The sequence below is a fragment of the Augochlora pura genome, chromosome 8 (genome assembly GCF_028453695.1).
Source record: "Augochlora pura isolate Apur16 chromosome 8, APUR_v2.2.1, whole genome shotgun sequence".
Lineage (NCBI taxonomy): Eukaryota > Metazoa > Arthropoda > Insecta > Hymenoptera > Halictidae > Augochlora > Augochlora pura.
The window spans coordinates 9,945,084-9,970,672 of NC_135779.1; the positions used below are offsets into that span (position 1 = coordinate 9,945,084).

At 42.3% G+C, this 25,589-nt stretch overlaps 1 protein-coding gene across 1 annotated transcript in view; it reads left to right on the plus strand.

The window, feature by feature from the left end:
- The first annotated feature begins 3,674 nt into the window (after nucleotides 1-3,674).
- Nucleotides 3,675-25,589, plus strand: part of Mthl1 (adhesion G-protein coupled receptor methuselah-like 1) — a 239,277-nt gene continuing 217,362 nt past the window's right edge. The window contains exons 1-4 of the mRNA XM_078189317.1: nucleotides 3,675-4,574; nucleotides 9,480-9,749; nucleotides 14,816-15,051; nucleotides 15,200-15,284. Of these exons, the coding sequence (XP_078045443.1) occupies nucleotides 4,045-4,574; nucleotides 9,480-9,749; nucleotides 14,816-15,051; nucleotides 15,200-15,284 (1,121 nt within the window). The 5' untranslated portion in view covers nucleotides 3,675-4,044. The remainder of the gene's footprint in view (nucleotides 4,575-9,479; nucleotides 9,750-14,815; nucleotides 15,052-15,199; nucleotides 15,285-25,589) is intronic.

The following is a 25,589-nucleotide window of genomic DNA, read 5'->3' on the forward strand; positions in this document are numbered from 1 at the left end:
CGATCGACCGAGCGAGATCGAGAGCACTGTACGCTGACTAACCCCTTGGTTATGGTTTCGGGTCTCGGCTGACCCGACCTGCCGGATGGCTCCGTCTGGCTGCGAGGTTCATGTGGGTTGCACGCCATTTTGACGGGAAAGATGCACCGCGTGCACCATTAGCCATTGTTTTAGAAACCTTTAACCTTCCTGTTTGAACAGTTGCCTGCGCAAGGTTGAATTAAACTTTTGGTAGACTGTAATTGTTCATATGTCGTTCGAAGACGTCTTCCTTTCCTATATCGTGATTAAACAGTGGCATACTTGGCTTTTTAAGTATAACACGATCTAATTTATTTAAATGTTTCATAATTTTTATAATCACGTGTACATGAATAGAGAAATATAGTCAACCATTTCTAATGGAAGCAGATTTATTTTAAAGCAATTATTTTAATTAAACGGTATCATATACCGATATATCTCAGCTATAGAGATACCTGGTCCTAAGTAAAGATTTCCGCACAGTGCTCCACATTTTTCATTTTAAAGCTGACGAAATTATGAAATTTAATTCATAGAAATTAGTTCAATAAATTTCGTAATTCGTGCATACGTTATAATGGAAATTGCTTCTAGGAAATGGAGATTCTAGGAATACTCGTTCTTATGAAGTTATTATTCTTATGAAGCAACGCATAAATCGGTTTTAGTACTCGGTAGTGTTAGTGTAAAAATAAACGTGCTACGTCGAAGTGTAACGAAAGCAATTCGATTACGAACAATCATAACGAGTCATTTTTAATTTCTAATTCCTGAATTAAAGACACGATACCTACATATTTAAAACAGTGCACCTGGGGGGAAGATTGTCTCTTCCTCCGTTCTAAAATTATCTAGGCTGAGAAATGATTGCCCCCTCCCTTGCGGTTTTCAGAGTCAACGAATCGAACGGTTTAGCATCAATATTTAACGCTAGATTTACGAGAAACTAAACGCAGCTGTTTTATATTAATTTATAAAAGATTGTTACTTTAGTCATATTTTTTAATATTTACTAGTAATATTTACTTCAAGTGACACATATACATGTTGATAAGCCAATTGCAGTGAATATCATAAAATTTAAATCGGATTCACGTAAACTATTCACCTGAACTGCTGATTCGCCGATTCTCTGTCAGTATTGATATTATATGTTTTCCCTCTTTACTGTGAAAATAGGTGTTTACCCATATACACAAATCTATTGAACGAAATTAAATACAGTATAACCTCGATTATTCGGATTGCCAATGCCCGAGTTGTTAATTGTTCTGATTTGTTCCTACATAATAAACGATTCAATTTAAAACGATGCATGGCAACTGAACTAATCATTATACTATGGACTTCTACGAAAAATAAAAATTATTCACACGAATTGCAAGATACAGAAGCTACATAGATATTTCTTCCACATTTTAATTGACTTATCCAGATCAAGATAACGTAAAAGTAACTTCAAATTCTCGAAATGTTTTTATTACTTTGTATTCGATCGGCTAATTCTTGTATACAGTTTACTAATTATACGATACAGTGAAAATGTTATCCGACCATTTAACTCAACGGAACCGGTTCGGATAATCAAGGTTCTACCGTATATTAAATAAGTAACTCGTGAATGTATTTATACAATCCAAGTAACCGTAAATTAAGGAATTAGCGATTTTGACGAGTTCCGTAAACCTAGTGTTAATTTAATCATCCCGACGATCTGGCGGATCGAGCCCGCGGGCTCGTAAACAATTCTGCGAAGCGGTTGCGCAACGTTTTCCCGCAAATTAGAAAACAGCGGGATTCGTTTGTTTCGCGGTACCGTAAAATCTGCGCGAAACCTTCGGCTTCCCCTTGGCTCGGCTAACGAGACCGAAGGCGGATGGTTTACAGAACTTCGTGGCCTCTCGTTTCGCCGTACGGGATCGCTGTTAATCTCGCGGGCCTAACGCGTCTATAAATTATCCGCGCGAGCATGGGCGCGCGTACTCCGCGCGGAAAGTGTTCCCGCGAGCCGGTCTTCGCGGCCGGCTGCTAGGATGGTTTATGGACTCGATCCGGCGTACTGTTAGATTCCGATTCTCCCGGTCATTACGTTCCTCGACCTTCCCGCGATCGGGAAGCGTTATCTCGATGCAGAAACACTTCTCTGCTCCGGGCCGCGTCGAAACGCTCCGCGATCTCGCGAGTCGACTTACCTTCGGACCGGCACTACCCGAAGATGGTAATTTCGCGATACAGGATCGCACTAGCCGGGCGCACGCTGCCCGCGTGTTTACTCTGTCAATAATAATGAACGCAAGGGCGGTCGGTTGTATATTTTCCCAGAGATCCGAGCGCGTCCATTGTATCTTCCCGGAAGACCGCCGCGTCCAGATCTGATTCCATGATCTTCCGCCGATCGACTTATTCCACGCTCGCGGCGCCAAGATTTACTGAAGTCGCTGTATACGACGTACCCCGTGTTACTCTCGAGAGATCGCGAAGATCGCCCGGCATTCATAAATCCGCGAGTTAACGATCCGTGAACTGTTATTCAACGCTCTCGCTGACTGGAGACATTACGCGGGTGAAACTTTGAAGATGGGTCGTGCGAATTTCGCGCGGCGTTGACGCGTTTGAAATTTTAAGTGCCTTTCTTTGTCGTATGTTACCGGATGAGTTGTTTGTTGGATAGATTTGTTAGCTAATGGAGCAGTTATTTGTCGAGAGTAAACTTGCAACTTCGGTCTATCGAACTGGGAAATTTTTATTAATGCAGGACTGCAGAAATAGTAGATTTAAAAGATAAGCGAACATAATTCTCCTATAAATTTGTTTACAAATTTTATGAATTTATAGTAGAAAGTTAAATTACTTTTCAAAGAATACTAATAATTGATTAAAATAAAATGTCACGTTATCGAGGGTTAATAAAGTTAAAAAGACCATACAAATATGTCTGTCTATAGTAACGTGAAGTTTCTATAAATATAGTAACACCAAAAAAAATTACGAGTTCAAAGGTTTGTTTATTGGTAATAATTTAGTTTATAATATTCTTGTATGCGTTCTAAGACATTTTTATAATTACTAGTGGAAGCTAATAATTAAACCCTGGACGCACGTTGGGAAGTCATCTGCAAACAACTTTACTGACTTTCTATTGGGCTTGTCAATAAGTCATTGCGATCTCTTTTCTGTTTTGCCACAGGGGAAAAAGCATCGACATATTAGCCAATCCAATAATTAAACTGTCAGCGAACATACGCTATACGTATATACATACATGGGTAGCGTATCATGCTCGGTAATTCTATCGTTAAAGGTTGCCAATAAAAGTGCGAACAAGCTGGCTGTGAACAAATATCAGAGAAGATGATATTCAAAAAGATGGCGAGGCTTCGGTTTCCCACGAAACAACAGGACAGTGTTCCACGCTAGGTACCGTTGCACTTCCGGCAAGGAAGCTGAATCCGACGGCGAGGCTGGTGGTAGTGGGAGCGAGCACGTGGTCGCGGATTCACCCCGAACAAAGAAGAGAGGTAGGTGGTTGAATAAGGGCGGGAGAAGCGACTGGCTGCGCGCGCAGCCACGAGCCACGCTTGTGCCGGTGGCTCATGGGTCGGCCGCGTGGTCGGGCCGCTTCAGTAACTCCGAGACCGTCGAGCGGGAGAGTCGCGTTCGTTTCCGAGCGAGTCGTACGAAAGAGTCGCGCCAAAACAGTGTTCGCGTTCACACCAACCGACAATCTTCGTGTTCTGACATTCGTGTTCTAACCGTCGCCAAAACCTGCCTTTCGATAACCGTCGACTGACTTACCGAAGTGTCAAGGCGTGTGCGAACTGCGTGCTCGAAGGACCTTCCTGTCGAATTCCAGTGTACGAACGTAATCTACATAGTCTACGTAGTCAGTCAATTTCCAGTAATCTGTGTCACTCGGTCTCCAGTTTCTCTGCGAGATCCTAGATCAGATTTTCTCTTCGCGTCGGTTACCCGTGATGCTCTCGGTTTGAGTTCCGGGACGCAGCCGTTTAGTCTGCTTCGATGATCGCAATGAAGCTGCTTCGCATTGTATCTATACTCTCCGCGGTCGCGATTCTCGTCGACGCGGTGCCAACGGACTCTGTGCAGTCGAAGATCGAGATGTTGAAGTGTTGTCTCGACAAAGAGGAGCTGGTGGGCGATTCCGACGGCAATCCGGAATCCTCGGCCCGTTGCGAGCCCAGCGGCAAGCCCTGGAAGCCGTTCATCTACTCGCCGGCGTTGGAGAACGTCCTCGACCAGATCCCGCGGGAATGGAACGTGGTTCGCGGGAAGAAACCTGACTGCGATGACAGCCACACGCTGACCTACGTGCCCTACAGGAAGAGCAATCCGTTCGTGCTGTTCGACAATGGGCAGGCGGTGCTGGACGTTCACATCAGACAGAGCATCGAGCCTGGACAGTATTGCGCGGATAACGAGGCTCTGCTCGCCTGCATGCCCATGAAAAAAGACGGAGACCAAGCGGCCGTCATCATGAGACCCCGCGTGCGGCATTGCTGTGGTGAAACCGGCGTGTTTCACGAGGAAAAGTGAGTCTCTACAAGCTTTCTTTGCTTTATTTCTATGGCGTTTTAAAGCGCGATTGTGTATTCGACGTTAGAACCGCCAAGTCTCGAATACGATTAACGCGTATTGTTTTGTGATAATGACAAGATTGGATTTACTTACGCTGCGAATGATTTGTAGTTATGAAGGGAGGACAACGTGAGTCATAGTTTCGAAAAGGTTTAAGATATTTTATTCATTAACACGTTCACGCCGCGGCCGATTTTCATTTGTTTTGCTATGAGACGGCGCTGAAATCAATATCGCGCTTCATTTGGCGGCGCGTAGTTGCCTGTTCAGACCTGCCTACGCGTTGTTTGTTGCTCTGCAGTACAGTGAGATCTTATTGTGCAAGTTTTGTAACTCGTGCCGTTTTTTCATCCTGGCCACAAATTTCCGGCAGTAAGTATAATTAGAAAGGTGATAGGACAGTTTAGTGCGGGTCACCGGTGGGCCGCGCCGGCGTGAACGTGTTAAACTGCGTGTAAGCTATATGGATATAGCACATAATAGCTTAAAGTTTTTACGCATTTGTCAGGGACAACATCGTGAAAGTAAATTCTACAGACTGAAAAGAACGATGCAATTTGAGACAATAATAATACAAAGCGATCAGTACTATAAATGACGGTATCTCGAAAGTGAAAACATGTGACTTGCGGCGTTCTTTCTTGCAGCCACAGGTGAACCGAACATTTAAAAAAAAACGTGTGCAGATTGTCAATTATTTCTTTTGCCATAGAGGTTAGAAACTTCAGCTGCAATTTCTTCAAAAGCTTCTATTTGTTAAACATATAAGACAAAACTATTGAATATATTTTAATGCTTCACGATAGTAACGTGTACTTAAAAAAGGGGCTATTTCTCAAGAACATCGTCAATTAAAAATGATCAAAAAGATGTTGCAATAATAATTTAGTACAAGGGGGCTAAGAAAATCGAAACCATAGACTCTCTCTCTGCGAACTAGAGTCAAGAGAAACAGTTGCCGCATAATCGGTAGTTTTGATTGTCACACGTCGCGGAGAATTATGATCGCGTCACGGCGCGTCTCGTCACGCGACGGTCTTGTTCGTAAACTTAATACAGACTTGCGGGTTGACGTTGGATTCTTGTAGATTGAATATCAGAATCAGGGAGAGCATCCTATTAACTCGGACGGCTTAATAGAGCCAGCAGAGGCCTGCTAAACAGGAACGATCCGGGTCTAGTGTGTCTAGCGATCCTTTTCTCTCAGCAATCTGTGGCTAATGCCAGTCTAAACTCGTTTATACACAGAGGGCTGGTAGCCTAATGCGAAGCTGTCAGGAATGGTCCACGAGCTCTGAGACAGCCCGTATGTCTCATGGGCGAGCTTGGTTTATGGACGATTAGATTAACATTAGAGGCCATTATCCGGATAGATCGAGATTTAACCCGGGGACGTAAACGATCGGCGACAATACACGCGCACCTGACAATCAATTATATTCGAGAGAGCACATTGCTCGAGAGTTTCTCACAATGTAACAAAATCTTTCATTCGTTTATACAGAGATATAAATGCTCTTCTTCTCGTACTTGTTAGAACGAGTATACAGTGGCAATGGAACTGTATTTCTTGTTTATGAATGTATCCCTTTATTTGAATAATGTTATAACTATACATATGTATATAAGCATAATATTTGCGTCATTTGTAGCACCCAAGGTAATCCAACTGTTTGACTAGTCTGTAAATATACGAGAGCTCCTCACATACATACACACATTCATTCAGTAGAATTCGTTACTTTACAGATTCGTTTTAATTAGAAATTGTTTCGATAAATTATATGGGGCTCGAATTGATAGAATAAATCGATATTAAAATGTTGTTATTATTTACTTAAATTTAGCTAGGCAATTAACTATTATTGGTTAATTTGATTGGTCTGAAATTAGGTATACATATATGGAATCAATATAGCAGTGTGAATTTATCGTTCTAATTGTGGTTGTAATCGATTTCTGCTGCGATAGAACTTTCTCGGTCGCTCTCTCTCTCTTTCACAGTCTCGCTCGTGCACACACAGGCGCAACACTTCTCTTCGTGTTTATACGTGCCAAACAGCCGAAAGTCAGGGGTCGGTGTCCCGTTTGTGGATAGAGGAGAAAGAACGCGAGTAATACTCCATTGTCGAGGTCGTCGGTACAGGGACGCGAAAACAGAGAGCATGATAACCGAATAACATTGCGGACTAATGGTCGCGTCGCGTGCGTTCTCCTTTACGGGAGCGGATAAACGAGTTTAAGGCCTGCTTAGGCGTTCTGTATGCCAACGTGTACCCGGCCCTCGACAGTGTAATACAGCAACGTCAAACCGGAATTGCGCTCTCGAAACCCACCTTCCCCAGACCCAATAAACTAAAGTGCAGGGCCCCGACCCTCGGCACCCCGCTGCGGCGCCCATAGTGAATTTTTGACACGCTGCTTGGGTCACCCTGCAGAAAAAAAACCCCGGCCTGGGAAGCGTCGGAAAAACTGTAAACTTGGGGGAGCAAAACTGCGCTACCACAGTCGTGTGACGATTTTTAAAACGAGACGAACTGTATTCTAGATTCGCAATATAGTAATTAACCCTTTGCCGTGTCATTTTCTTTACCATTGCTATGATTAGAATTTTTTCGATTGCACTAATTTCTCAGAAGAAAAAGGAATTTTATATTTATCGTTTTTTGTATATACTCGAATGTTTAAATATTGGCGACAAGAGAATAAAATTTCATTCTTTCTTGAAGGAACGGATGAAAATTCATACTAACGAGTCTGACTCGTTAAAGTACGGCAAAGGCTTTAGTAAACACGAGAATATCAACAGCTACCAGTAACTTTTCAGATAAAATTCTGAAAATATGCACATCGATAGGTTTTTCTACGTTGATTCAAATTACGTCGAAATTACTTCGCCAACGAATTTATTTTCGCGATAATGAATTTTTTCCTATGAAAACAGAACTTTTCCTGGAAATATTCGTTCGTGAGATTATCGGAGATGTCTGATAAATCGTAGTTTGTTTTGAAATTGGATACGGGCGTTCAGTGACGAGGGTTGGACGCGGCACAGGGCAACCTTCGTCGGCCATTTCTTAAAATCACGTCATAAACTTGAAAGTAACCGAAAGTCGGGCTTGAACAAAGGTATTTCTCATACCAACAATGTAAAGCTTCTCAGAATGAAAACTATAGGAGGTTCGGCAACGAGTGTATATCACAGATTGCTTCTAGGTACATTGCAATTTATTAAACGGACAATGAGATAGTTTAGTGTTCGAATCGTCATCCCTTATTCCATGTATAATAATAGAAAATCAGTAACATATTTAATTTTTGAAGCTTTAACAGGTACTATCTTGTAACATGTAAAAATCGTTCGAAATATGGCAGCATAAAAATCAGATTTTTGCCACGAGGTCACGAGCTTTTCACCACCGTGTCTCCGGAAAAAATAATCGGGTCAGAGGGGGTACGGGATCGTTGGGCTCCGTCTTTCTAAATGCACGATTTGAGCAGGAATCTGCAGTTGAATAATGAGTTCGCCGGTGGCACAGATTCCGGCAGCATAAACCGGGGATTTCGGGGACCTTTGGATCGGACGGATTCGTGGTGACGTTCCTCCGGCGCCGGATGGAGCAATCCATGCGGCGATCAACGAAAATTTATCGGTTTCACCTGACCGTAGCGTATTTTTATTGAAAGCCCGGTTGTCGTTCGACACCCGGGTCAAAAATAAATGATTGCGGCCGGCCTCGGCGGCCGGGTCTCCCTCGACCGCGTTTCTGTTTGCGATGCAAGCGTGACGTTCGGGTAAACAGAGAACGAAAGCCGGGGGCTCCGTTTTAATCGCGTTCCCAATCGGCGGCCGGAGAGCTCGGCCGTTCCGTGGACTTTGTTGGCATTCTGTGTGTAGCAGGCTCGCGCGTTTCCTAGATAAATTCCAACGATACGGCGCGGTTCTTTTTTCGTGGCGCGTGGTGCAAACAGAGACAGAAAGAATGGGAGAACGTTCTATTCTGCCGGCCGTTCCCCATTCGCGTCTCAAATTCCGTGAACCGCGGATCCGCCGAGCACGGGTTCCACGTGACCGCACATTTTGAATCGGCCGTTTCACCGTGACCGTTGTTAACAAACTGTTTTCGGGAAACGAGCTCCGCGGTACTTTCACTTCCCCTCGGTCGACTATGATGCTTTTTAGTATGGTAACTAGGCCACAGCTAGACCTGGTCACCCTTTCCGAATGTAATCGCGATTTTTAACTCGCAGTTTTGTTGAGAGATCGTCGTGTCAGAGATTCATTCATTCTATTGTTATCAAATTGCGTATCTTATGCTTTTGTAGCAAGGAGAAATATATGAAGTAGAAAATTCTGGAGACATTAAAATATTGTGATAACGTAATAGCGCTATTTCCGCTTTACTAAAATTTAAGAAAGAAAAATGGATCGTCCTTTTGATTTCTATTTCTGGAAATTCTATGGATCATTTTCGTTAATTTTAACGAAAGTACAGATTAAGTTCAACAAAGATTGTGGAAGAATATATAAAAATAGCAATACATTAAATTATTGTATAAAATAAATTTTGGTATAATATAAAACTGAAGGGTACTTCTATTCTTCATACAAACGTACAGATTAATACAAATTGAATTGATGTGATAAATACTAATGAAGTACTTCCTTTATCCTTTTAACCATTTTACTTTCTAATTTTTACCTTACTATTTGCAATTGATAAATAATTGACAGTCACTTACGAATAATTAAGTAACCTTATATTTTTAGGTCATATCGTTAACATCGAAACCTTAACAGTAAAATTGAGTTGTCGGCAGAAGCATTTAATAACTGGAAACTTTCGAATTTGTTGCAGACACTCTTGCGTGCTTCTGAACGAATCGATGGAAGACACGCCGCTGCTGCCGAACGCATCCTTCTCCGTCGAAATCGTGCCCGGTTTTCCAACATGTCCGCGTTCCGACAACTTCTCGATCGTAGGCGACACAAAGGATGCCCTGTTGTTGCCGAACGGCAGCATGGAAATCGGCGGGGTCGCTCTTCCTGCCGGTCAGTTCTGCGTCGAAAGGATCAAGGAGCTGAAAGTGTCGAAGGTGTTCGCGTGCGCCGAGCATGACTCACAGAGGTTCGTAACGCTTCATACCTGCGGCTTGTAATCCCTCTTCGAATTCTTTGTCATCTTTTCAGCTACTCGATGAGCTCCTCGAGCATTCTACTGTTATTCGCAGTTTTATCGCTCGAGGGGCTTCTTAGGTAATAAATGCGTCACGAGTTCAATGCATTCTGATGTACTTAGTTGCAATCGGCGTTCGGAAAATGTTTGATTAGGTTAAAGACAAATATTAACGTCGCTGTCGGATAAAGATTTATCTAGATAGATATTTATTCGTATACAATTCGATTCGAAAACAATTGAATAAATTGAATAAAAATTGCTTGAAATAAAATTTTATTCGCGCAAAAATTATACGGAAAATAATTGAATACAAAATTTATTTATTTTATATTACTTTTTCTAATTATTCGAGTAATGAAAACGTAATATTAGGCGAGACAGGTTATAATATACCGATTTATAGGACAGATTATTTCTTCAATATCCGCGAAAACTGTCAAATTGTCACGAACAACGGATGAGGGTTGAATCGAATGTTTCAATAAACCGTCAATATAAATGTTCAATAAAATCCTGAATAGGTCACTAGCGCGCATGAAGTATTGAAACGACCAAAACTGCATTGACGTGCAAAGTTGAGGTCGATATTGAATTTATTCTAACCTTCTAATAAAAAATCGTGCAGCATTTTGGATCTTTTTAAATAGAGTAACCTTTAATTTCTCAGTTTTGGCCAGAGAATTTTCACATCGTGCAGCAGAAGCAAATATTCTTATCCTGCTCGAGAACTTTACAAATTCGAAAATGAAGAGGTCTTAATCGAAAGTTCAATAATCCTCTAATTTTCACGATGGTGCAACGGTAGAGCCGTCAATATATTTTCTTCGTTTCAAGATCGCAGCACCGCGTCCTTAATTACACAGGCAATGACTTTATTACTTTCGTTCTCGTTTCCGCGGTGGGATTTGCTCTCGTTAACGCGGCGGTCCTCGAGCTCAGCGCCAACGAGCGTCCGTCTCGACGGACCGCGTTTCTTCGTTAAGCAAAATTAACGCGGCGAGCCGGCGTAAAACACCCGAAAGCCGACCCGCAGACCGTCGCACAGTGGTCTGACGGAGCAGCGATCCATGGCCGAAAGTCAATTTCTCAACATTTATATTTTGTACGATTAGTTTTTTCAAACCGCTTGACGAACACTCCTCGAAGCTTTAAAATCTGAATTACATAGTTCGTTCAGACAGTTTTATACTAAGGCAGAACGCTATGATAATGAAAATTTATAAAGGAATAAATGATGAATTATTTTTCGGGAAGTAATTATTTTCTTAAAAAAAAAATAACAATATAACAAATTAGAAATTATTTGAATCTCAGCATATTTTGTGTCATTCCTGAAACGCGTTAAGTTGGAGGATAAAGTACTCGAGTTTCACGTAAAAAATCGAACCGAAGAGGCTCGATGGTGTTCAGGACAACGGTCGAGATTCCGCGGATCCGGAAACCACGGATGCAAATCTGGGCTAACGGTATGCAGTCGGCTCTCGCGCGTCCGTTTTAATTTATTTCCGATCGATCCTGTCGGCCGGTTCTCGCTCGACTTCGCCAGGAATCGACCCAGTTCTAGAGTTTTTGCCCGCGGAATCCGCACGCTCGTTCCGGAGACTCTTCCCGCGGCTTAATTGCGCGATCCGCGACGCTTCGATTGACGACACCTCTTGGAAAAAAAAAACACCCGGCTGTGCCTCACTTTCACTTCTCTCACGGAGAATTTCTAGGTCACATCCGCGCGCGTCATCCGCTGCGACGACCGATGATCCGTTCGAAACGGAATTCTTTTTTTCACGGAGAGGATACGGACGAGCCTTCGTGCTCGAACTTCGGAATCGCCGATGTTACGCGAGAAGTCGTTCCATTATGGCATTCGTCGTGTGATCGAACCGGAATGTCTTTTTCTTCTCGAACGTCGATTTGCGAAATTTTCATGGGAACGCTTTTGAAAGTTCTTCTGTCATTGTCAGGCTCATTGCGTAACTGTACATGAACGGTTTTCGCAATTTCTTGGAAATTGTTATGTTATACGGGTATGTGCTTCTCCATGATTATGTTCCAGTTAGTTTTCAGTAAATAGATTGAATTATACTTTTGAAGACATTTCTTTTGATATTATCTTAATATTGCTCTGCGTCGGAATGCAGTAACATCATATTACTAATTTCATCAATTTACAAACGGAACGAGAACTATAATTTTTCAAGAGAACCCTGAGGACTGATTTCGACGTCATTCGAACACAATTTTATTCGATTTGTCTTTCGAAAAAATCATTCAAATTTAATTTTATTTGGATAATGTGTCCAAACAATTCTACGATTCAAATTTGATGTGGATAATCATTCGAATATAAATTTATTCGAATAATATACCGAATAAATTCTTGAAATAAAATTTATTCGAACAATATACCGGATAAATTGTTTTCATAAAATTTTATTCCAATAATATACCAAATAAATTGTTCAATAACATTTTATTTCAATAATTTACTAAATAAATTGTTCAATAACATTTTATTTCAATAATTTACTAATTAAATTTTACGTATAAAATTTTATTCGAATAGTATTTCGAATCGATTCGTGGGATAAAATTTTACTCGATTAATGTTTTCAACAGATTTCTCAAATAAAATGTCTGTTTGTTATTCATCAATATAATAAAATAAGCTCGAAAACGGTAAATGTTCTTGAAAAGTGTCGGACATCGTCGAAGAAAAATGAAATCAGTAGCGACGGTGTGCGGTCGGCCGGGATTCCAGACATCAGAGATCCGAAACGGAATTTCTTAATCATTTTCGAACGCCGGTACATCCGAATATTATGGATTCCGTTTGGAAGGGATGCTCGCTTTCGTCCGGCGTGTTCGGTCTCCGGGATTCCGGGACGACGGTCGGTAATAGGGTCCGTGGCACAAGAGTCCCGGAAATTACACAGAAAACGTATCGCGGGTTGGCTGCACGGGTTTCGCGTGTAATTTGCAAAGCAACGCTCGAAACTCAATTAACGGGAGCGTTTACATGTGGCCCGGCCTCCTCCTCCCCCCCCCCCCCTCTCTCCTCCTCGCCGTTACCCTTCTCGTCGAGGTACAGCCCAGGCTTTTACAAGTGACCGTACCGTCGTCGTCGCCACCTGAAGCTCCGGGCCTCCCCCGACGACGCGTTCCGTTTCGTGCCCAAGGTGTTTGCGCGTCGATTTTCACAGCGGTGGCTCGACCGTCGTTGACGGGATCGATCATTGGCGTAGGTGATCAAATCCAGGGAAACTGCAAAAATTCTCGACCATTATGGGATTTTAATAGACTTTCGGGGAAATTCGTTTCTCCTTCTTTAGCGTCCCGTTTGGACGATGACCACGGATATGGACAATGGTGCTTTTTTAAATATGAATTGCTAGGTAGTAGAAAAATCTGGACACTATTTAATATCATGCAGCGTTGAGCATATTTTATTCGTAGAATTTATCGGAGATATTAATAAATGTTCGAATAAAATCTTATTCAATGAAGTTATTATTCGATATATTTATTTATCATTTTTTTTTCTATTAGTAATAGAAAAACAGTGTCCACTGCTCGTTCGAAATTAAATAAATGACAACATAACTATAAAGTTATTATTGATCGTATTAAAAGTATACAGAAGCACCAGTGTTCCCTAATTATCCTTACAAGGAGAAACCGTTGAATTTTTGCCCCTGCCACGAGATCCCGCAATCACGCGGATCCGCTGACCACTGCGAATCCCAAGAGAGATGATCACACGTCGCCGATGATCACGGAAACGTTCCGCGTCCTCCTCCCCGTGCTTCCGGCAGCTGACAGCTCTTGTTCGCTAGCTACCCGGCGGCGGTGACTAAGCTGAAACCATCTCTGGAATCGGAGAAACGTTCTCTCTCTCTCTCTCTCCTCTCTATCTCTATCTCTCGCCTCTCTTCGGGACTTTCACTTGCCCGTCGAGAACAGGTTGTGTGGATTCACGTCGGAATTCAGGAACTCGTGTATAGCGCGGCCGCGTTTCGTCGAACGAAAAGCAAATGCTCGGACGAGCATGATCCGCGGGATTCGGATCGCTGCATGCACACCACCGTGGCTGTTGTTTTAAATGAACAGGCCTCGCGTGCCCGGCTGCCGTTGATCGAATCTGATTCGATTGGTTCTTGAACGGCTCTTCAGATTAATTCAATTCGATGCTTGGCTTTTAATTGAGATTTTATGCCCCAGTTTCCGCTTACTCGCTCCATTCTTTTCGAGCCATTCTACGACCACCTGTTCTCGTACGATTATACGCGTTTCTTGTGGTTGGGCGGCTTGCAGTTTCAGCTAGTCTTTCGTTTACCTATTGCGATACTATTATTTAAATTATACGAATTGTAATTTAAAATAATTGTGACAACTTGATTTGAGATACGTACGTAATTTAAAATAATTGTAGTTACTTAAAATAATTATATCAATCTAAGATATATAATTATTAAAATAATTATATTCATTTGAACTTATTAGAAGCTGCTCTTTCATTTCAGAGCTCCGTCGATTATGCTGTAATATCTACATGATATGAATACTATGTAATTACTGTTCTTTACACAAATATTCTGAATATTACATAGTTAATATTCTTTACATTAATATTCTAAATACTATGCGAATAACATCCTTTACACCAATATCTTGTTTAAGAAGCTTATGTTATTATTATTTTATTTTCATTTATTTATTCATAATCCTTGCCTATGCGGCTTAGGATGGCTTCCGGTTTACAAGTTTTCCTACTTCTATTTGTATAAACTATAACTATTTACATCTTTTTTTCTTTTTTTTTTTACATTTTAACCTAGAACTTAACACCTAAAAATCCTTCTTCCATCATCATTGCACCTTTCTTTGGCACCTTTTCCATCCTTATTGATCCTTATGTTAAGATATGTAGCTAGTACAAAGTGGCGATAAATAAGACCGTTAGGAATATGATAAAAATAGTTTTCGAAGATGTCTTAAAATTGCTGGTACATGTTTTCCAGGCCGAAGATGCAGGCAGCGGACATCAGGTTCACCTTGTACCCCGTCGGGTTCATCATTAGCGCGTGGTTTCTCGCGGCGACGTTAGCCGCCGGTTGTCTGCTGCCAGTTTCTCATCACGTTCTGCATTGGCGTTGCCAGACTCATCACGTCGCCTGCCTAATGCTCGGCGATATACTCATGGCCATCATTCAGCTGGCCGGCGTGTCTCCTCTCGGCGGAAGCTGCAAGGTGCTCGGTGAGTCATTCTGTTTTATCGGTGTTTTCTGCTCGGAACGAGCTCTCTCCGTCCATCCCCTCGGTTCCGTCGACCGTGTCTCCCCCGTGGGAGCTCGTAGCTCCTTTTTTCCAAGGAGATTAAATCAAAACGTGGAACGGGGAAACAGCAGCCTCGGGAAAATTGTCTATGAGTCAGGCGGAGGCGCGTCAGCCTCCGATGATCGCGATTCTTCAAGGCCTGTTGGCGATTATGTAAAGAGCCGTTGATGGTTACCACACCCCACGGCTGCGCCGAGTCCCGTAATCGTTGGTTAACAAGGCTAGTTCGGCAACGGGGAAAGTCGTTTTTTTGGAAACTGTGCAGGTTCCCTGGGGACTTCGACCCCCGTATGGAGAAACAGTTTCTGAACTATATACATTTCTAAGCATCATGCAAATCTCTTCTCATTATTAAAAAGAAAATTAATTATTAGATAATAAGCAATATTAAGAAAGAGATTAGATAGTTCGTAAATCTTGTCCACGGTAATTTGAATTTGTTTTCTTAATTTCATATTTATTTAGTGAACAGGGAAAACTATTGAATTTTTATTGCAATGATTTTTTGTACATCTAATGTACTTTTTAACCCTTTGCACTCGAATGGTGACTCCGAGGCACCACTGAAATTATTCTATTACGTTCGAAAATAATTTTTATAACAATAAAGTTTAGATTTAAAAAATCATTAATTAGTAAAACCGTTGCTACGAGTCGCAAGAATCAATTTCGTATCCATAAAAGTGCACTTCATTGCATAGAATAGAAATACTATGAGCCAGGAAAATTATATCACATTTACAATTGAAATCGCTTCGAGTGCAAAGGGTTAAAGAGATACAGATAAATAGGGAAACTTCTATTTACATACGTGTAGGATGTCGCGAGCGCGGTGACTTGGTGGATGGCCGGGTTTTGCGCTCGGCGGAAGAAACAAAGGCAAGCGATCAGCGGTAACGCGGAGAGGATCGCCGAAGCGATCCTCAGTTGTGATCGGTCGTAGCTGCGGTGAATAGCTAATAATTGTATTTCGTTTTTGTATCTCCATATCTCTCACATTTTATTCTATTAATAAAGTTGCTTTTTTCGTTATTAAGACATTGCGATATTGCGGGAGTCAATCACCTAAAACCCGATCCTACATACGTTAGGGGTGTTTTTTTTACCCTGTTTTCACAAACTTGCACAGTGTCAAAAAGATCGGAATTTTTTACTGAATTTCCCTTGTAATGGAGTTTTATTTTTATGGAATTATGAAGTTTAAAGAGACCGGTTTCTCGCGACATCGAAGTGATATAGTTCTATATCAAGATTTAGCGCAGTCGTTGATTTTAGTGCATCTACCTAACGAGTAGTGGTGCCATAATCGACCGCGCAATGCATCGCTATAAAAATTAATTCTTTAATCCGAACGTAAAACATTGTTATCCGTATGCGGATGGTAAATAGTGTTCGGATCCTGTTCAACGAGAGTATATCCTTGCAGAGAGTTTATTCTGGCCGTTTCATTAACTTCTATAGCAGTGCTGAATGCATTTGCGGCATAAAAATTGATACCTCTTTGATCTCATTTATTGTTGCTATTATAGTTTATATTCGCGTCAGGTATATCGATCGAGGTTTTCACAATTTCCGTTCCCAGCCGCACAGATACCACTTACCCCGATTTTAATATATTCACAAAACGATGAACAATTACACATTTACATACATTATAGTAATCATGTATTCGTCTCGGCCTGCAATCTGACCGAAGTCAAACATTAATGATGCAAAATAACGTCCCACTTTTAATCACGTGAACCGAACGAATTATAGCAATTTAACGACCCCATCGAATTTTCCGGATTAAATTTTCTGGTCCATTGGCAGCGTTGTTCAACTATTTCGTAATAATCTTTCCGCTAATTAGCGTGGAGCAATAATTCCTACTTTTAAGATAAGCCTGCATTCTGTTTTCGATAAAGTAAAATGAATAATTAATTCAATATATATATGGGAGTGAGGTATCGAGTTTTAATACAAAAAATGATGCTGTAAAATTTTCAAATTATATTCTCAGATTTTTCAGTATCGATAGCATTGTTATTTTTTGAGCGACAATTGTTTGAAAATTCAAACAAAGTTAAAGGGTTAAAGAGTCAAAGTCAGGGTTAAAGAGTCAAAAAATGTTTGTCTATTGTCTCAGTCACAGCTCTTTAAAAAATGGCATGACCAAATTTCATTTTTCCGTGACATAACCTTAAACGACGAAGCATGTTCGTCATAGATCCTTGAATCGATGTGTCACTTTCTGAAGTAGAATACAAATACTATATGCATATAAATACACATAAGTAGCATTCGCCTGGAGTCCACGTGGCTGTAGGGACGAACGAAAGCTCGTAGCGCGGGCTGGCTGGAAATTCTCACGGAAATTCGGCGGTCGCGCAAGCTGGTTGGAAATATATCCCGGTTGGTAGGGATTACAGGGTCGAAGAGAAAGAAATACGTTCCATGCAAATACCGTCGGTTATCCCGCGGCGGGACATAATTGCCCCGCAAAACGGACCAAGGTAAAATCTGCTCGCGCGAAAAAAGGCCGTCCCGTTGCGATAATGGCGGGGACACAGGCCGGACGAGATGCAAATGAGAAAATCGCTTGCCCGAGGTCTCCCTCTTCGGGATCCTCTCTTCAGAAATTTCCTCCCAGAATTTTTATTCCTTCAGAAATTTTCTCTCTTCAGAATTTTTTTACTCTTCGAAATTTTTCTTTCCTTTTTCAGAATTTTTCTGTTTTTCTTCAGAATCATTCTCTCTTTTAAAAATTGTTCTCTCTCTAGAATTTTTCTTTGTTTTTTCAGAGTTTTTCTCTCTTTACTCAAAATTGCCCTCCCCCTTTTCAGAGTTTTACTCTCTTACCTCAAAATTGTCCTCTCTTCAAAATTTTTCTCAGGATTTTTCCTTCTCCTCAGAATTTTCTTCCATTTTCAAAATTTTACTCTCTCTTGTCAGAGTTACTTTCCCGTCAGATTCTCTCTTTTTTCAAAATCTCACCCTCTTAGTCACTTTCCTTTCAGAGGACCCTCTATCGACGCACAGCTCTCTCGCAGATGCGCGTCCGGTAATCGATTCTCGCGATCGGGACGGTCGAGGCGGTGCGTGGCGAGGCGAGGCGAGGCTTTGCGAGGGATTACCACGATTATCCGAATAATTAGCCCGGAGTTTCGGGGTGGTGCCGGGAAATAAAGCCTCGGCGCGCGTTCCGAGCGGGCGAGAGCGACCGAGCGGCGCGCAGCGGCCGCCTCGAATTCAAATTCCATCGGTGTATTTAGTCACATGGTTTCCCGGGCCGGTGCGTATCATCGGCGCGATTGTTCGCGGATAAAAATTCGGCTCGAAACGGGCATGAAACGCGCGCGCGCGCGGGGCCGGGAGCGGAAGCTTAATCGACTCGCTCGCGATTAATTTAACGGGAAATTGCGCTCCTTCTACTCGGCTGAACCTGAAACGTTTCGACCCACCTTCTCTCCTCTCTCCTCTCTTCACCCCTCCCCACCGCTCTCCTTCGTGCAACTCTCTGCTGCTGGTGCTGCTGCGTCAGAAGTGGCATGCATTTTCGAAAAGTACAGTGGACTGCCAATTAACTGCTCGAAACTAGGTGACACTGCGGCAACGGAACTTGGACCTGGTTAAGTTGGTTTCCCATGACGAGGTCGATTACCGCAGTGATTTTAACTAGTGTCCGATGAATGTAACGACCGTAATTGGGGACAGCGATCGTTGAATTGCATACCTCGTCTGGTTTCACGTCTGCAAGCTTCGGTTGCTTACGACATTTAATTTCTATTTATCTGTTAAAAATATTAGCTTGTGGCAAAAATAATTTCGAGTTAAATGGATACAGTCAAGATTAAAACTGTCGGACTTGTCTCATCTTATAAAAGTCGTAATATTGCAGTTATTTAAAAGTTCTGCGATTTTTATTGCATCATTTGCTTGATACAAGAAATTCGGTGAATTATTTAACGTGAAATCATCTTTGTAATTGCAATAATCCTGAAATAGAAAAATTAGAAATTTCAGTGATGGTAATTTCATCACTGACGGTATGATCAGTGTTAATGCCTCGTGTACAGTTAGTTCCCGTCCGGCATTTTATTTAAATTCGCGGGACACGCGATTATCTCGACGCTGAAAGAAAGTTTCTCCGAATCGCAGAAATTGGTACGTGTGGGAGGTCTGTAACCGGAGATAACGATGAACCGTGTCGTTTGAATTTTTGCGAAAACTATGTAAAATTCGCGATGTTCTCAGCAGTTTGGAATGTATGGGAAAAACGATCGTTTGGTGTCGTTTCCCGGAAAAATCGAAGGGTCCGCAGTCGGGAGGTTTGGGCCGACAATAGCTGGAAGTTTCGGGCTCAAATATGGCGAACCATGCGAGTTCCACGAACACGCACACGCCGGCCGGGGCAGGTTTATTGCTTCCGGTGATGAGAGCGTTTCAGGTTGCAGCGAAGGGCCGAGAGAGCCGGTCCGGGCCGGGCCGGGCCACGGATCGCGTGGGGAAAGGAGAGAAAGTGGGACAAGGCACGCCGAGTGACCCACAATCGTACTCTCCCGGTTACTTCTCGCTTTTTCTTCGATGCTCCTTGCCTTCCCCGGGACGAAAACTTTTCGTTCCCTTATCGCGGAGTTTCATCTGGATTCTACCGTCGGCGAGGGGCGGGGATCGTCTGTGTTAGTGGGGCGTACACAGCTCCGAAAATATCCGGCCACTTGTTCGATGAACAATGAACTTTGCCGTTTCGGTGCGCGAAACGCGACCGGGTGCATCGGCCTTGCGCGGTGCATGTTACTTAACCCATTCGCTGCCAAGCCGAAATTATATGAAGTCATTCCCATTGCCATTTACATTTCATCATTTATATTTTATCATTCTCTATAAGAAATAAAGTATTATTTTTGTAAAAAATTTTATTTGTAGTATTTTTTCAAGTTTTTTACGTATTTATATTTATGTTTGTGGCCACAAAAAATTTGCTAATTCAAAAGCCTGCATGTTATAATATATTTAAAGTAGGACGAGTATACTCGTCCTTGGCAGCGAACGGGTTAATTTGTCTGTATGATCGCGGAACAATCGTGAATGAGTGACTTGAACCTCCTCTCTGTCTTAATGCTGTTCATCCGTCTGTCTTTTTGCTCACCCTTACAACATGCTCCTTAGATGAAAATTCATCCCTTGGTTTAGGGTCTATACTTTATGCATTGCATCGTTCTGATTTTCGTGTACAGTCGGTGTACAGTGCATGCGCACACCTTTTGAAACGAAATAACTTAAGTGGGCCAAGCAATTTAAATTTTTCTTTGAACGTCAGAGAGATTATTTTACTGGAAAATTGTTTGGGAAAGTTGCAATTGGTTGGCATGATAGAAGAATTAAGAAACGACGTTCTTTGAACCTGTTTTAGCCGAGTCCTCAACAAAAATTTGAAAAATGCATTTTGTAGATTATTTATGATGCTTCAATGCGATGTGTTTGATTTTTTGATGGATCTTAATGGAGACGTGAAATTCGCGAAATTAATATCGACGCGCGTGTCAGGATCAGAGTTGGGCGAACAATAATCCGATTAATTATTTACGATTATATCCCGTTAGTTATTATAACTGATTTATAATAATTTCTAGTACGATGACTGATGAGTTTTAAATTATTGAAAGAGATTGATTCGACATTAAATAACCAAAGTATTGTAACAAATTATTAAATAGCTCTATAGGACATTATTGAATAACCAATACGGAAACGATATTGTTAAAGTGGCCTTCGGATGAAGGTTATTTCATCGGCGATATTAAAACCAGCACGCATCGTCGAGTTCTCGATGCCACCTGACCGTTCTTGGCCATTTAGACCGGACAACGAGTATTCGGTGAAAAGTTTGATATTCGTAGCCTCCGAATAACTAGCACAATCAAGTCCTGTAGAAATACAGGAACGGCGAGCGCGCGAGTTCAGAGAGCCCGACAATACTCGGGCAGTGCAGCTGTCCAACTAATTTATGCAGTGGCTCGGTTACAAAAAGCAACTTCCACTAACAGAGCGCATAACTTTGGCGCGGAACAGATCGGTCCGTCAGCTCCTGGAAGCGCGAGTTCGTTGTGTATGAATTTTTCAGCCCCGACAATCCGGCCGCGACCGACTCGGCCAACTATAGTACGGGCAATACAAAATTTAGATAACTCTCGAGAGCGCGCGGTGAATCGAAGAACGTCGCGAAACTCGTTTCATCCGACAGCAGAGAAATGCGGAGAAAAAGAAAGCGGAAGAGAGAAAGCGAAAGAAACGGAGGGGGAAAGAAAGAGAGGGAAAATATTAAAATTCATGAGCGTTTTTAATTCGATTAGTCTGGTGGTCTTTGAGGAACAAGGCGGCGGCAACGGAGCCCGTTGAAAAATTCAACTCGATTACAAGCTCGAATCTCGCGGCGAGTCGACGCGAACTTCTCTCGTTCGCTCGCTCGCTCGCGGAATAATTCGCGGCTCGGAAATTTCGGTCGCTTCTTGTACCGACCCTCTCTCTCTCTCCTTCTCTCTCTCTCCCTCCCCCGTTCGAGAGCTCTATTTCCGGTCGATCGGCCGAGATCCGGCGAAATAAATCGACGTTTCCCAGACAGGGAGCCGAGCCTTGTCAAAACTGAGCGGCGTGTTTGACTTTGCCGAAAGTTCGAATTTATTTTTCCGTCGGATCAAGTTCCCGGAAGCTTGTCGAAGCTTCCTTCTGCTCGCGGAGATTCGAGACAGGCCGTCGGATAAACGACTCAGCCGTTTACCACGGTTCCGTCGATACCCTGTTGTGCACCGGTCATTCCAAGCGAATCGATCACCGGTTCCCCCCTATGTCGGCGATTCCGTGTAAAACGAGATGCTTCTGACGTAGTACATTCTAAATTAGGGGAGGTTTCAGTCACCGTTTTCGTCGTCTCGAATTTTTTCATTAAACACCGCCCTTTTTGTTAGCAATTTTGTCACTCCTTCTCATTTTCGCGAGCACTCTTTAGGAATTTATTTATTTATTGTTTGATTGACTAATTTATTGTAAACAAAATCAAGTTCCATTAGACTACACAAGATATGACAGCAATTAAAACATAATAAGTAATATAGAAGTCAGGTGGATCTTGTTAAGACTAGTTATATTAATTTGTCCAACTGACTTTTGAAACATTGCTCGAAAAAAATGTTCGGACGAGTACGGGAATTTTCTCTGGGAAATCGTTTTTGCGATCGCGAAGTCACTTTTTCTATTTAAAACGGAAAGAGGTCGGGCTCTGCGCTGCAACAATATTTTTAAATCGTTCAAAAACACCGCGAGCAAATGATGTTCGATTCTTCTAACTCTCCAATTTTCGTTATTTTCGCGGCGTTATTTTCCACAGAGGAATTCCTCTCCGGAGAGAACCGTTCAATCGATCGGAACAACTTTTTTCCTATTTAAATCAGGATGGTTCGAGCCACATTGCAAAAACATTTTTACATCGATCGAGAAAATTGCCGGCGAATGATGGTCAATTTTTGTTGATTCACCGTATATCTCTCCGTCATCGTTTCCGTGCCGTAATTTTTCCACCGAGGAATTTTTCTCTGGAAAGCCGTTCGTTCGCTCGAGCCAATTGTTCCCCCGCATACCATTCCCGTAGGTTCGGCCTACGACGAAGAATTTTTTCCAATCGATTCCTGCCGGATCGACCGCGCATCGCATATTAATTACGCGCGTGGAATCGCGGCCGGTTCGAAAACAGGATCGTCACGTTCGCGCGTTTCACACTGTTGTCTTTACGTAATACGAGCTGTCGTGTACCCGGGGACGTGAATCCTCGAGGACGATCGAACCGGAGGCCGATCGATTTTTCTCGGCTGCCGAGAACGCGGGTCCGACTATCTGCGGTTTTCTGGTTCATCCCGGCGTTCACCGCTCGAGCACGCTTCTCCGGTGTCCGGTTACGAAGTGCAGACAAAAGGGACAAGACTGAATTTCGTGCTACTGTAGCGGAGACACAATCCTTACCAGTGTTTGCGGGAAAATAGTCTACGCGAGAAGGGGGAACAGCCGCGTCTACCGGGTGAGTATTATAATTCTGAACTACGATCGGTAGACTGCCTATTACATGTATTTATTGGAAAGACGGAACAGTGAAACACAGAACAGCGAAGACATCGGAAGAATTCAAGCAAACTGTTTTATTTTGTATAAAGTTTGTAGTTCAGAATTATAATGTTCACCCGGTAGGCGTACCACGCCGCTGTCCGGGATATTTTCAAGCACTCCTTGCGTAGCCTATTCCGGCCCTTATGTTGCTACCACGACGATGGTAACTAACGGTAGCCGATCTTTTTCAACGGCGGAAAACGTCTCTCGGCGGGAACGTTCACGGAATCGGCGCGACGACGCTGTTGGCCTTGCAGTAGCCATTGGATAACGGGTTAAACGTTTCGCGCGGCAATTACCAGAGTTTTTCTGCGCGACGGTGCACTGTGTCTGGCGATGTCGGTATGCGGTCGAACCGATTACGAGGACGTGTTGCGCTTTTTTTCACGGCGATCGCGACGGGATTTACAGCGTTGCGTGGCGCAACGATATGGCAGCGTGTGCCGTGTCGTGTCGCTGCCGCGGCAACAGAACCGCGTGCGATCGACGACGGCTGTCTCTCACGGCAGCTAGAGAACACCTTCGGCTTAGGGGACACTGTTCCTTGATTCGAAGGTATCACGGCAACCGTCCGGCTTCTCGCGAGAGATCGGCTTCGATGCCGAGAAAGTGGATTCCCGGCAGATCGAGCGCCGTTTCCTTCGTGTCGCGAGCGAAATTGTCGGTTTTCGGTATCGCGTGTCGCAGAGTGTGAATAATTCTTCATTCGAATCGTTTTCTATTCTTGAATAATGCTTTATTCTAATAATTTTTATATTCTTGAATAATGCTTTATTCTAATAATTTTTATATTCTTGAATAATGCTTTATTCTAATAATTTTGTATTCTTGAATAATGCTTTATTCTAATAATTTTGTATTCTTGAATAATGCTTTATTTTAATAATTTTGTATTCTTGTATAACTTTATTCGAATTACTCTTCATTCTAATAATTTACCTAATTCCAGTTTGAAACATTCGAGAGATCATTCCTTTACTATAAGAACATTCACTTGTTTTATTTTTAATTTATTTAAATGGTGCATTAATTAATAAAGTACATATAATATAAAATTACATAAATTGTATATGTAGTGTTATTACAAATTAAATAAATTTTGTTTGCATCTTTAAAGAGCGAAGCTCGCAGTGCGTTTATTTATAACTATTTCAAATTGGATTAAATCATTAAATTTCTTAATCATTTAATTTCTTTTAAATTTCTTTTGCTACTGTACACGTATATTCACGGCGCGTCTATTATATCTACTATAATATATTACAGATTCTAAGAAACGAAATGTATATGTCGTAAATGTACGTCCGCAGCCGTGAAGATAGGAAAGATTCATAATTTTCGAGATAATGGAAATGTCCCATTCGTGGTAGCCGACGCGCCCCTATAACACATTTAAAATAGAAAGTCCGCTCGGAGTCGAGGAACTCCGATCTCCGACTATAAAATAGAAATGGACGAATAGGAAATCGAACGGTCGGGAATCCGTAATCCGCGAAACAGTGAGGAGCGTTCATCACGAAAAATAGAAAGTCCTCGACGCGTGAAATAGAAATTGCTCGGCACGTAAAATAGAGATTGCACGGCACGTAAGATGGGAGAGAGCGGTGTTCGGCACGTAAAAATAGGAGAGGGTCCCAGAAAACGGTGGCCGGGGAAGCCGGGAAACGGACTCGTCATCTGGAACGTATAAATACCGGGAGGTGACAAATCGTAGAGAGAGCACCGGCGAACCGGAGAACAAATACGGGTGACGGCGTGTCGTCGCGTGAACAAAAATTCGTGACTTTTCGTCGGAGGAGACGTCGCGTTTTTGTCGTCATTAATTCCAGGGATATCGCCCGCCGTCACGCCGGGGGTGGGTTTCTTCTTTCCACCCGTACGACGGACAGAGATTATGGGTCTCCGCGTGTCTTCGTCACCGGTCCGGACGAATGAGAGCGACGGAGAAAGAAAGAACACGTTCCGCTTTTTTTTTTGTCGGACTTTAATCGAGAAAATGAAGGCACGTCTTTCAGCAACCCGGTGTCTTTTGACGAGATACTTGTATGCACGCGTATTTCGTATTGCAGTTAGATGTGCGATCATTCGACTGTGGATCTTTATACGAAATCAAACCTGTCTGTATCGAGCAAAATGAACAATGTGTAATAATAACTTTTTCGTAAATAATTTTAATGATTCGAGACTTGTAACTAATGCTTGATTGCATTTCATCTTATCTCTGTCTTAACTTTCACTGTTTAATTTTTGCTACAAACGTATAGAATCCACAGTCTGGTAATAATTGATTGATATCGTTGGAAATAGAAGATATTTTCGATG